We start from the raw sequence: 14,008 nt of genomic DNA, 5'->3' as shown, positions 1-14,008 counted from the left end.
CTCCGGCCCAGCATTTCTGCTGGCAAGTAGCAAGATCTGGCACAGAGCTTTCTATGCTGGAGCTCTCTGGAAGCAGTTTCTGGGGGAAAAGCACTGAGGCTGAAAGAGTATCAGCAGTGCTCCTAAAATGTCAGCTTGCCACCTAGCAGACAGGAGGCTAGCATTATTCCAAACCCTATGCAGAAAGAGCCGCCAAAAAGCAGGTGTCCTTCAGTTCCCAGTTCAGACACATGAGAAGCCTGATGTGAATACTTGAAATAATCCTTACCTGAAGCGTGAACAAAATGGAGGTAGACAGGGCAAAAATGAATCGCTGTTGATGAGAACACCTGAAGGACAGCTGACCCATTTTCCCTCCTATAATGAAGTGTATTTGCCTTGAAATTAAGAATGGGGAAAATCCAGTCTGTATTTAAAGACGTGCAACGCCCACAAGTCTGTAAACACTCTGCAACATAATCTCTCAAGGACAAGCATACTGCACAAATAATCTTACATAAAGGATGGATATGAATAAAATCCACAAAGACAGAACAAAGAACCTTTATGATAAAACAAAAAATATCTGATAAAATAACTTCTCTCTGACCACTAAAAGAACTAAAAGAAGCCCTAAACTGCTGCAAATTCAGAAAGGGGACAAACATGGAGCCTAGGGCAACAGCTTTCAGACTTTCCTGCCTGGATTCCCATTTATGGGGGCTTAGCTCAAGTAAGACACAACTCCAGTTCTAGAAAAGAGAATAGAGGTTTCAAAGTACTGGGAGAAAACAAATAATCTTCCCCACAGTGAAAGACTTCTCATCTGACCAATTTCACATCATATCATTAGTTACATTATCTGAATCTCACCTAGATTACCTCAGTGTGAGACTAGCCAAGTCTATTCACCCTATGAATTCTTCCATGGCCATCATAGATGTACAAGATAAATCAGACAAAAGAAAACATCAAATTAGCTGTCCAGGTATGAGAGAGTATGGCGGGGCTTGCTGTTTGTTTTAATTATTTTTACCACCTTAGTTTCTATTGCAAACAATCCAACTTTTGCCATGTAGTATGTCATAACCACTATTAAAAAAAAAAAAAGTCAAGAGGATATGTTAAACACCAAAGATTTAAGTTTAAATTACGGAAAATGAGGATGAACACACTGATACAGGCTTGCAACTTTAAGTTTTAAAAGGCCCCTATGGTGGGACTAGCTATAGATGGCATAATGCTAACGCAAATGGAAAATATTAAAAAAAAAACAAAACCACTTTAAATAAGTATGAATTCACACCATACATGTGTACATACTTAATAATTTTACGTAAGCTTTGTTTGAACTATAAATCAAATCTATACTACTAAAAAGTCGGTATGTGCAACATTAACCCGATTAAAGCATTTTATAAATACAACCTTTTTAGTATTGCAACATACTTCACTACTTAAAACATACTGAAAAACAAGTTCTACATTTAAAATTCTGATGTAATAGTTCTATCTGCTAATTAAGACTACAAATGGAAAAATACTTGCTAATCTTTAACATTATCGAAAATGCAAATATATTTCATTTTTGGAAGAAAACAATCTTGTTTATACTACTGGTACTTCTTTTGACATTTGAAGATACTACACTAATGAAATACAAACTTTGTAGTAAGCTTACAACATGTACTTCTCAGAGGCAAAAAGAAAAAATCTGTTTTGTATTTATGAAGGAACATCCATTTATTATAAAACAAGATAAAAGATATTAGAATTAAGTTTAAACAAGGCAACATTAGAACAACCACTTTAGAGCTCTGTGAATGAAGTGAAGTTTTAAACTTGCAAATCAAGGTGAACGTAGCTCTTAACATGCTGTCCTCTTCTCTATAAATGGGATGAAGTGGAGAAGCAAAGCTTCAAGGTGTAAGGGTTGGAGCCGTCTGTCAGGAGAAAACACATAACATACTCAGGGCGTTTTACTGTATGAGTATGAGCACAGGTGCATAATCCGACAAGTTTACCACTTCTGTAGATTTGAGGCTCACATCTCCCCACCTATCCTTGCCAGTGGCCCGCAGACACCAGATGACCTGTGAGTAGGTGTTATCAATACTCTACCGGCATTTTTTAGGCATAAAAACAAAGTGACAGATGTGTGCGCAAGGGAATGGAGACAGAATTCTAAATGTAGTACTATACCTATGAAAGAGTTTAATTGCCTTTTGCTGCCCCTCTTCCTAGCTGAACTATTTATAAAAGTAGTATTTAACAGGCAGTTTCAAAGACAAAAGGCATAGAGATTTAAGGAAGTCAAGACTTAGAACAAGGCACTTCTATCAAAGACAGACTGGCACTGGACAGTATTTAATGTGTTGACTGAGAAGAGAACAGCAGGACGTCCAGCACATAAAACAGCCCCCTCTCTTTAGGAAGGCTGACAAGACCCATGGATGGCAGCACACATTTGCCTCTCAGGTAATGGAAGCTATGTCCTCCTGGTTCAGCCACCCTCAGACAATCTTACTACAGCAAGTCTAAACCAGCAGCCCCTGTTTTAAAATAGTCTTTTCCTGTGATAGCTATATTTGATTCTACATTAGGGTTTGCTTTTTTCATGTTGAAAGAGTAAGTTCTTCAGCTGTTATCACCTCTCCAAACTGAGATAAATCTGAAATTGTGAACAGTTATGTTATCAATAATATCTTAAAAAATATGCTGCCCCTGCAGTAATGTTGGCTCATTATTGAGGTGTACAAACAGGGGTATGTGGGGGATAGGAAAGATTTAAACTGTTAACACTTGACAGGGAGACAAATTCATACTACTTTGGAGAAGGTAGCTTAAAGTAATGTTAGACATTGTGTTGGATTCAAAGTTACACCTGTGAGCACCCAGAAAATTCCATTTAATCCAGTAAACAATCTTGTTTTTCCAGTGCAGTTCTGGCCTATTGTGTATTTGTTTAGCAGGTGAACTCCCCCTCCATTCTTACTAGTTTGGAGCTAAATTCAGCTTGGCCTCACAATTTCTGATCTGAAAGAGAACCCACTATAGGGGCAGTTAACTCTGAGCAGTAAGCTGCATAACTTAAAAGAATCTTCTGCCCAAAGATATTGCAGATTTCTCAGCACTTACTGTGAAAGATACAAAAAGCCTCAGTGAGACATTATCCATTAGGTTTGATCTTGACAACAGTGGATTTTAATGCTTTTCTTGCCTGCCCTCTTTTTATCCCAAACCATTTTTTTAAAATCTTTCTATAATTTCAAAGTTGTGGAGCACATTTAAAGAATGCCATTTAGATAGAAACCAATGGAACCTAAACTAGAGATTAAATTCTGCAATATATATACTATTTGTATTCTGTATATATGTCATATATATAGTTCAATAGATGTATATCTATAAATACAGCATATAAACATATAAGAACACAGTTTTTAGCTGCAGACTGAGCTGCTGAAGCCTCACCTTTTGCAAAGACAGTATCAACATGACAGAAAACAAGAATAAAATTTACATCAGCAAGAGCACTAAAACTGACTTACTTGGGACTCTTATCTGGTAGTGATTAAGTACAGTGAGAGCTTCCACTGCATCTGTCTTACATTCCCATTCCAACAGACCAGACAGTGTTTTGGCAGAAGCTGTCAAAATGAGAAATAAAAAAGGGAAGGTGGGGATCAGTAACATCTCCTGACAGTGTATGCTCTTATCAAAACTGGAATTCAGATAACTTCCCAAACAGGTCAAAGTTTACTTACGTTTTGGATCAAACACTTTGTATTTAATAAAGCTGAGAACTTCATGATCCTCACATAACTGTCACAAAAATAAAATAAGATGTAAAACTCCAGTAAAAATATACATAAACACATTAGCAAAAATTCCAAGCTCCTGGAAGAGACACACAAAAAGGAAAATACTGACTCTTTAAGAGAGCTTCCAAAAATTTACGGCAAATTATTACTTTAAAAATGTGTTTAGATGGGTAAATCTTTAGAATATCACTCTGCAGCATGCAAAACAAGGCTTCTAGACCTGTGCTGTCCCATGATAAATACGATTTTATAGGCACAAAAATTGTTCCAATATTGATATCACTGCTACCCCAAACAACATATTTAATTAAAAACAAGGTCTTCTTTTTGACATTCCCAGTTCAATACAGTGGCTCAAAAGCTGTACATACAAGCACACCACTCATGAACCAGAGATAACTTTCAGATAGAGCCTGAAAAAAAATCATTTTATTGAACTGGAAAAGAACTCACTGAACTGTTATCAGTTTTATCATTGCCTCCACTTGAGAGGCCCAGCATTGCATGTTTTAAGCACTCAGAGTTCATTCAGGACTCAAGTGTGCAAACAGTTCCAGATGCATGTTTCTCTCCATTCCAAAATATCCTAGCAGTCATTAGATGAATCATCCCAGGGAGTCATTAAATCTTTTGTGAATTGTAAGTCTCTTCCCTATATTTGGCTTTGTGTAAGTCTTTTCCCCTTCCTCCACAAAAATCACATTAAGCTCCTCAACTGGATTTCCAATATCTTATTTCTCACGTAAAAAAAATCTAAAAATTATTGAGAGAATAATGCCAGAATTGTGAATAATATGCCAGCTTCTATATAGAGGGGCTACAAACCTATTTCAAAAACTAGTTCTCTTCCAGTCTCTATGCTATAGCTATCACAGTTACTTGTTTTTAGAAGTAGCACCGTGCAAAGCTAGGAGAGACCCCCAGAGCACCCTATGTCCCAGTCATTTCAACTGCCTACCTTTACAAATGTTTCTTCAGTTACACACAGGGGAACATTATAATAATGCAGCACACAAGAAGGTGGTTGGATGATGTTCTTAGATGCTTGGCCAGCACTGGTGAAGCGATTATTCTTACTCATTGCAAAATCCTTGTAACTACTTGTGCCATCCTCCAGTTCAAATATCTGACTTGGAACTACTGAATGTTGCTTGGAAACACTGGGATTTAAGGAGATATGTAGGAAGGATGGATAAGACATTAGAGAATACAGTTTATTAAAAGCCAATCCATGGCCCACATGCTTTAATAGAAATAAAATAATAATAAATAATATTATAAATAGTAATAAATAATTAAATAGTAGTTGCAAATTGGAAACTGTAACTCCAACAATGATAACAGAACAACGGGATACTGTCTGTTTGCAACCTTATTCCATCTGCCCGCTGCTAGACTAATCTGATAAAACATATTTACCAGACATTAAGTCTCTTTCCAAATAACTTGACATTGTTGAGATGCGTGACAGCCCTTTCCACTGCATACTCATCACCCATTTCAACCAGTGCTGTGCCTGGAATAGTTTTCATAAATTTCACCTAGGATAGATGAGGGAAAAAATGACATTGCAACAAACAGCCCAACCAAAAGTTTTGCAAGGAAGTATTTTTAGACCACCTTAGCCAGGTGCTTTCCAAAACAATTAAGATCACTATAGTAGTTTCTAAGTTTCTAATAAATGATGCCTTACCTTCTCAATGTTTCCATACAAGCAGAACAGGTTGAAGACCCTTGAACAGTTCATCTTTAGCTGATGCAACCCACTAACCATGACAACTGACCCAGAAGGATTTCCACCGTGCATGTAAGAGGAGGATGCCTGGGGCAACGGATAAGCAACAAGTTCTGGAGTGTCCCGAGATCCCATTCGGTACCGGCTTGGCAAGGGCAACAAAGGACCATGTGACCCTAAGGAGATGATAGAGCATGCTTTCATATTGTTTGAAACAACTTTCACTACTTAATCATGCATTAAAGCCCACAAACGTACTGCGTATTTAAGGAGGGGACAGGGGGAGAGTGGGATGGATGACAACCTTACAGCAGTTTCCATTAATTCTTTTTCTAATTACACAAAACACACAGACAAAAACCAGAACACACAAAACCCCTCTCTTCTATTTCCCTTTAATGCTCCAAGTCTCATCTTGCATTATCAGACATGAAAGGAGCTTTTTGATGGTACTTTTTTTGATGGTGCTGTTTTTATACACAAGTGAAAAAAGGTATTTCTCTAATTATGAAAATAGTATCTTCCCTGCACTATACAAAATACTTGAACGTAAACCTATCAGAAGAAATATAAAATAAACCTTCAGCAATATTGCCATGTCTGCTATAGAGCTGCATGACACCAAGAAATAATATTGCAAAGCAGGGAAACAAATCAAAAGGAGTGAACTTTCAGCTAGAGGTTGGGAAAGGACATGGCACAGCTCCTTTCCAGAGACAAGAGTTAAAGTCAGAAGACTGCCTTTCTACAAACAGTTCATTTTAAAGCAGCAATACTTAAAATCCTGCATTAATGCAAAATGAAGCTGTCTTGTTTTTTCACTACAGGTAGTGACAAGTTTCACTGAAATAAACAATTTCTGTTGGTTTGGGTTTTGTTTGATTTGATTTAATGAAGAGACATTACCAGTATGTAATAATTCTGTTTATGGAAAACATCAGTATTACAGACCAAGAAGAGGATCCCTGTTCTTCTGAGACAAAAACAATGTGAAATTCATATATGGCAAGTATAAAAGGAACCTTTTGTCCTTTTTACTCAAGAAAAAAGCAGTAATGAGAGTGAGACAGTAGTATAGGAGAAGACAGCCACATTAGTTAAGGTAGAAGGCTGTATCAGAAGAATGAAAAAAGAACTTCAGTGAATAGCGAAAATTCTGGAGATTTAGAGAACCTTTGGAAAGAGCAGGTAGAAGGTCAACCTACACTGTAAAATATAAATACCTTTGCAAAGAAAAAGGAAAGACAAATAACACTGGATCTGACAGTTAAGAGCAAATATCTAGGAAAGTCACATCTAACTGGGGACATTGGTTTCTCAACCCTGAGGTCTTGGTCCAGCACATCAAAGCAGATCTTCACTTACAGCTAGCACTGGTAACAACTGCAGCACTTTACTAATTCCAAAACATCTTTCTTCTGCAAGTCACATTGCTATGCCTCTTCAGAATTTGCTGAATTAGAAGAAACGCAAAGCCCACAATTCACAGCTCTGCACTGAAGAGCATCAGAGAGTTTTGCATTGCATGAAACCATTGATTGAGCTATGTTGCCACCTTCTAGAAGAAAACCACTTTCCCAGTATAGATGAAAGGAAGAGGTACAGCAATAAATGCCCACAGATTTCAGTGAATCACCAGCATTTTCAGAACGTGGACTGACAGCAACAGGGGTCCACAGTTAAGCATTGATTAAATATTTAGAATTCCACTTAACATGTAAAGAAATCATAACCACCTGTCATCTTATGTTACTTACCATAACCGTCATGTCTAAATGATGATGGGTGCTCTCCCAAAATAGCTTGCCTCTGGCGGCCCTTCCCTCTGTCTAACATGCAGGAAGGGAAAGAAAACAGTTTAGTATGCACAACTACTTGATTTCTCCAGTTAAGACACAAAGCTTCTAGTTAAGAAGCAAAAAAGTAATTTGAGTTCTTGTTAATTTTATAAACAATTTTCATTCATTATACATCTAAAACCACAAGCTGTAGCCCTGGGACACCAAAATTAAAAGACTGCCATCTGTATAACAAATTGCACTTAAGTTGACTTTGGGCAGTGGCCAATGAGGAGATGCAGACATCTATAAAGTTTATGGAAATACCAAATAGTTTTCCTAAACAGACATCACACATTAGTATAGATAACACCATACAGCAGGATTTACCCATGTGTCTCTTAAAACAAATTTGAAATGCAGTACTTTTGAAAGACAGTACCTGAATCATAATATTAGCTTCAACAGCAACACATTTTCAAAGTGGGCTTCTTTCAAGAAGTTTCAGCATAAGCCAACAACAACCTGTATTACATGGTTTCATAATCAGTAAACAGAGAGCATTACATATGTGTACATATATATTTACAGAACACCTACTGATTTAAGGGCGTGCTGAAAGGATTGTACATTATTGCATTACCAGCAGCACATAACAGTTCAACTGACGGAAAACATCACTGAATAATGCACTTAACCAACGGTCAATCCTTTAAGAAAACCCAGCTCTCTAGCTTATAAAGTTAAGCAAGGGAGTCTACATTACTGGAGGAAAGCAGTGCATCACAGCCAAAGCTGCATTTTGTAGTCAGATCCATGTGGCATGACCAAGAAAATGTAAACTTCCAGATTTCTTTGTGGCAAGCAACAACTGATTTCTCACACTTAAAAAAGCTATATTGAAAAGATGGGGCAAGGCATTTATCAGTTTACGACAGTTCCCAGGAAATGTGAGTATGACTGCTGAAAATGGCAACTCCAGCCCAATGCAGCTGGAGGTATTTCCCCTGGAAAACAGGAACTATTCACATTAGACAGCACAACAGTGGGAGATGAAAACACAAATGCCCTTTCTGCTCAGGATTCTGAGGAGATGTTCCAAGTCAGATATTTACTTTGGCAATAAAGCCTGAAGAGAGAACAGTGCTGAATGCCTTCAAATATATCCAAGAGAGATTACTTTTGTCAAGTTTTGTTTTTCCATTCCTTTTTCAGGGTAACAGCTCTGGTTCTTGGCTCTAGAAAGCAAATGAGCAGCCATATCAAGCATTCTGAGCATTTAAACTGTATGCAGAAATCATCTTTCAGATAAACCAAGTTTATAATTCCAGTCTGTGGAGCTAAATCCTTTGAAACTGCACACAGTAATATAGTAAAGGATTATATCCTTCAAATAAAGGATTCTGGGAAAACACAGTTTCACAAATATTTCCTCCTCGTCATAATGTATGTAGTCCATTGTCCTCTTTTTGCCCCATACTTGTTCCTTCCTTGAACAAAGTCTCTCAGTTGTGCCAGTACAAATACTTGTGCAAACAGGCACTGAAACATGAGAACTGCTCTGTGTCAAAAATAATTCTGAAAGGAAAGATTCTTTATAATTTAGTTGAAGCTTGGGGCTTGTTGGTTGTTTTTTAAAATCAAGTCCTTGAATCACTGCACATGATGGTATTACCACCAAAAGAAATGCTCCAAACTACACTTTGAACTTTCTGGCTAAAAGCAAGTATAATACTAAGTCAGGTGGTTTTTTTCAGTTCCATCTATTGCAGTATGGGTTCATAGCATCAGGCACTTGTTAGAAAGTTTACTTGGAGAAATATCATGAGGAAGTCTGTAATTTGTTACCATAAAGAATTAAACCTAGTTCTTTAAAAAAAAAATTAGCAAAATGGATTTCCTTCCTAAGACTTGAGGCAAGTGTGAAATTCTGAAAGGATAAATTCAGAAATAAATAAAATTCCTTTGGGCTAAGATCTTATTTGCTCAGTCAGATCCCTACAGTTTGGGTCACATTAAGTACAAAAGCCAAACTGCTGCAAGAGTAAGCTGAAGTATAAATACAAAAACTCTCTCTTTCTCAAAAAAAAAAAAAGGGGGCAAAATATGGGCAAAATGCCTGATTTCTCAAGTACACTTCAGTATTAATTCAACTTTTATAATCCCATTTTCTAGATAAATGGACTTGGGCCACAGTAAATGAAAAATCGTGCTATATACAATATAGCATTATATATATATATAGGTATATAAAAATTCTTTTCCTTTCTTGTGTAGTAGTAGAGTGATGTATAGAAAATAGAGACAGGCTGTCGAAGTAAAAAAAGAAAAACAAAAACAGTGAGAGTTCTTGAAAAAAAGGCAAGCCATGTCTATCCAAACTTTTTCATTTTCCACTGTTTTCTCTAGCTTGGGGAACTTTAGCTCATACAGCCATATCTACCTGTAGACCAATTACATAAAGTCAGTAGATGCACATTGTTACAAGTCAACATCCAAACGGTGCAATGATCAACAAAAGATACGAGTGTCAGATTAATCCTTCAGATTTTTCAAATTCAAACCTTCAGAGATGTCTTTCTTGCCCTTGAGTTTCTTCAAAATCCTTTTTTTTTTTAATCCAGGAATTTGACCAAAAAATGGAAACCTGATACAAATAGTCATAATCTACAAGCTGCAACCAATACTGTAGCTCCCTTGTTAACTTTTTACAAGAACTTCATTTTGAAAATTCAAGACCTAAGCTTTCAGTTGTACAACAGTTTTACAAGCCCAGCGTCTCTGCAGAATTACTTTGAAAGTGCGTATCACTTGAGACAGCCAAAGCCCTGGTTCTTATATAGCCTTTGAGAAGTAAATACTCTATCTTGGACACATTGTCTTTGCTTTTCTAACTTTACATTGCAAACAGTATTGTACATAAGTTACTTAACACTGCACTAAATAGTTACAGATATTTTTTTTTAATAAACACTTTACAGGTGTTAGGCTATACAGTAGTTTGTCTTTACATATATAGTCATAGTTTCCACTGACATGAGTTAAGCTCTGGCAATTTTTACAGCTGAGTACTTAAGAGACAGTATGCCTGTACCAATTATGAATCTCCCTGTCTTAATACTTAAACATAACTGAGGGGATCTATCTGGTATTGCGCTGCTCAGTTCCAACTATCTACAGATAAGGATTAAATTTCCCTACTACTAGACAATATTTACACTGTTAAGACTGAATGCAACTCTCACATACAGCAAGTAATAAAAAATTACAACGTCAATGATATCAACAAGAGAGGTTCTTAACTTTGGAGGTTCTCAATTTTTCAGTTGTAATTTTAAGGGAAATAAGACCAGCATACATACAAACTTGAACAGAATGGGTACAGTCTACATGTTATTCATCCCATACAAATCTGAAGTACTGAAAGTGTCCTCCTTTAAAAACTTGTGGTGGTGGTGCATGCAGTATGCAGACAAGGTGAATTGCAAGTCTGAGTTTTTTCAGAGGGTTTTTTTGTTTGTTTGTTTGGGTTTTTTGCTGATGCCGATGTGGTGCATGATGAAGTGTAGAGTCAGCCTGCTGAAGTCCTCTATCCTTCTTAATGCCTTGTCCAACATAGGGGAAAAGAGTCCTGTCGAAGGAGAAGCAGTGGGCTCCTTGTTGAACTAAGTGGCTCAGGCACACGGCAGTAGGGGGCACTAGGGCTCAGGGTTAATTTCCTGGCTTGTGAACACAGCCTTCAGCAGCACTGGCTTGCTTTGAAATGACTATTGCGATACAGCCTGACCACGCATAAAGGATTGTCATTAGTACAGTTAAACATCTACAGCGATAACGTATGAAAACCTACCTCGTCGGCCCAGATATGGCTTAGTGTAGTCCCAACTATCGTTGTCGTTTCTAATGACATTAAGTCTAGTCGGCTGTTCAAATAAAGTAAAAGTGAAAAAGATTAAGTCTTGATTATAGAATTTGTTTTAGTAAAATTTAAGAAGAAGGTCCAAGCATTACCCTTGCATATTCAATTTTTAGTGTGCAGCATCCTGCATAGATATCTGCTCCATTGAGTGCAGCCTTCGCCTTCTGGGCACAAAACACTGATTCAAACATAACACATCACGTTAAGGATTTTTTTCCCCAGGTGTCTCATTCATGTCCTGTTCTTCTGACATGGCTTTATTTTTGTAGCCTGCAGATACTTCACTATTGCATACTGTACAAGAACTCTACACAGACTTCAATACAAAATTATCAACAAGTATATATGAGCTCAGCTTATGTTAAGCATCTCTTTTTGAGATGTAAGCCACACATAATGAGACCATTCATACACTATAAATTTTTTAGTGTGGATTATGTAGGTGCAAGCTTTCTTTATGCTCTGAGCTTATGCTGTTTGCAGGCGATATTGTGGTGGATTTAGTAATATTCATCAGAGGACACAGAAAGTTACCAGCAAGCCCAGAGCATATTCAAAGGGCAAGTCTGAAGGGAAAGCTCAAGCTGCATTGTTTGGGAAGGGATCAGAGCTTGGGGGCGAGAAGGCATGACTTAGGGCAATGCATCGCTTCCCACAGGTAGCGTTAGCTAGAGGCTTGTGGGCAGGGAGGACATGAACTCAGTAGTTACTTAACAGAGAAAAGAACCAAGAAAGAGTACACCCTTTTTAGCTTGTTAGCCAAATAAAAGAGCTAAGAGAGATACTTTGAAAGAACAAAGAATCATCTTGAATCAAAAAAATTCAACAAGCAGACTGCTTTAAATCCACTGCTCAAGGCAGACACGTGTACCAGGCTCCAATGTGTAGGTCACTTCAGATCCGCTACATACTCCAAGATTAGTTCTATGACTAGCAGAAAAATGACGTATGGTGTTAGGAAGCCTGAACCTTGCAGCATACAAGACATTTTGAGCCAACCTCTGATATAATTTAGTGAAATTTTATAAGTAGTCTGTATCAATAGCACATCCCTTGTATTTTACCACATTCCTGCAGCCCGACTTTTTCCAAGGTGATGTAGGTCCACTGCAGAATTTAACAGCGAGAAAAGTTAAGCTTCCCAGACCTCTAAGAAATTGTTTGACACTGGCTAGAACTGTGAGAGCACATCTCAAAAGCAATGGGTACGGCAATTCACACTGAAATTTGAGTAAATTTTTGAACTTTTCAGACAAGACTTGTCTCGAAGCTCACTTTTTTACCCCACACACACTGTTTACCTACCTTGCTGCATTACCTTGCTCACATTTGTGAGTCTTCAATTGTTAGTTGGTTTTATTTTTAATAAAAGGTATGTCACAGAATTTAATTCAAAGGACAGAAGTGTGGTCATTTCAGAGTATGCGCAGAATCCCCTTAACCACTCTAATCTTTCACAGGATGCATAATAACCTCCAGCTGTACAAGTAATCTGATCCAGACAATACCGCTTACCACAGACTCGACCCACTATCACAGTAAGTCCAACTACTGTCTGTTAGGACACAGAGTTTAAGTGCTCTACATAGATAAACAGCAATTAGTTTGCTTTTATGGAAGGTGGGGTAATTCTCTTTGCCTGGCCGCCGGTTAAGTTGTGCTATAGAACTAAGCCACTAATAAAGTCTGCCATATCAGTAGCATCTAAAAATCATACGAGAATTTCTGAGATTTTTGTACGATTTTGTCTAGGTAACAGCTCACAAATGGAGGGCTATCAGTCTTCAGGAAAAGGGCTATCAGTTTTACAAACTAAGGCATAACCATATCAGACTCTGGACTTTGCAAACCACAGTAACACATTAACAACTCATAACATTCATCCCATGTACAACTTAATGCTACAAATAGAGTAAACAGTAGGATAACAGAGCAGGGAATTTCCTCAACACATGATAAACAGGTCAAGGAGGCCTAAGTTGGTCTCGTGCTTTATGAAAATCAGAATAGGAGAACAAGCAGTATATTAGAACTATTTTAAAAGAGTCTGAGGAAGTCAAACTGCACCTCTGCAATCTTTTACCCATTTCTTGAGTACCAACACAGGCAGAAGCCATGAAACTTTGTGTATAACACATTGTAAAATCTATGACATGTTCCATGTCTGTAATTATTAGCCTTAGGGCCGCCTATAAACATCATTATCAAGATGACTGTCTCCTATAAAGATGAAATCGTTAAGCGCTATTTTGTCTTACAGACATATAGAAATTAGAAGTTACCATATCTTAGAAATTTAAATATATTTTGGTCTCAAAATTACACAGTATTTTTCTGACATTCTCATGTTAAATCCCATCTGCAGTCAAGAACCTACAGGAGAAAAAAAAAATCACACTCAAAAAGGATATTCAACCATAGCTTGTATTCCATTTCTCTTGAATATAACAATGCGCTGAACTTTTCCAACAGGGTTGCACACAGTATACAAGACATCCTAAGGAAGAAGAAAAAACTATTTCAGTCACATGTAAAACACCTTAGGTCCACAGAACGTTTTCTTGCATTGGCATTTAAATGCCAAAGAGCAAAGAAAAAGCTTATTAACTTTTTATTTATAATTTTCACTACACAATTTATACATTCATGAACAGCATTTTTATGGATTAATATAGTACAGGTAGTCAAATCTGAAAAAAAAAAAAAACAGGAAAAAACGTCTGTACAAATTACTCATACAAACATTAATGACTTGGATGAGGGAATTGAGTGT

The 14,008-nt window shown here is 37.2% G+C and overlaps 1 protein-coding gene across 1 annotated transcript; it reads right to left on the bottom strand.

The window, feature by feature from the left end:
* Window positions 1–1,577: 1,577 nt before the first annotated feature.
* Window positions 1,578–13,732, bottom strand: HNRNPLL (heterogeneous nuclear ribonucleoprotein L-like; the record flags this gene model as incomplete). The annotated part of the gene is made up of 10 exons (XM_010184104.1): window positions 1,578–1,922; window positions 3,531–3,629; window positions 3,747–3,804; window positions 4,762–4,963; window positions 5,223–5,344; window positions 5,497–5,714; window positions 7,296–7,367; window positions 11,167–11,239; window positions 11,328–11,424; window positions 13,647–13,732. Coding segments are annotated over 10 exons (1,083 nt in total), but the record flags the coding sequence as incomplete, so codon positions are not given.
* Between the last annotated feature and the right edge of the window lie 276 nt (window positions 13,733–14,008).

Source organism: Mesitornis unicolor, unplaced genomic scaffold (assembly GCF_000695765.1).
Source record: "Mesitornis unicolor isolate BGI_N332 unplaced genomic scaffold, ASM69576v1 scaffold6845, whole genome shotgun sequence".
Lineage (NCBI taxonomy): Eukaryota > Metazoa > Chordata > Aves > Mesitornithiformes > Mesitornithidae > Mesitornis > Mesitornis unicolor.
This window is presented reverse-complemented; position numbering and strand designations above follow the sequence as displayed.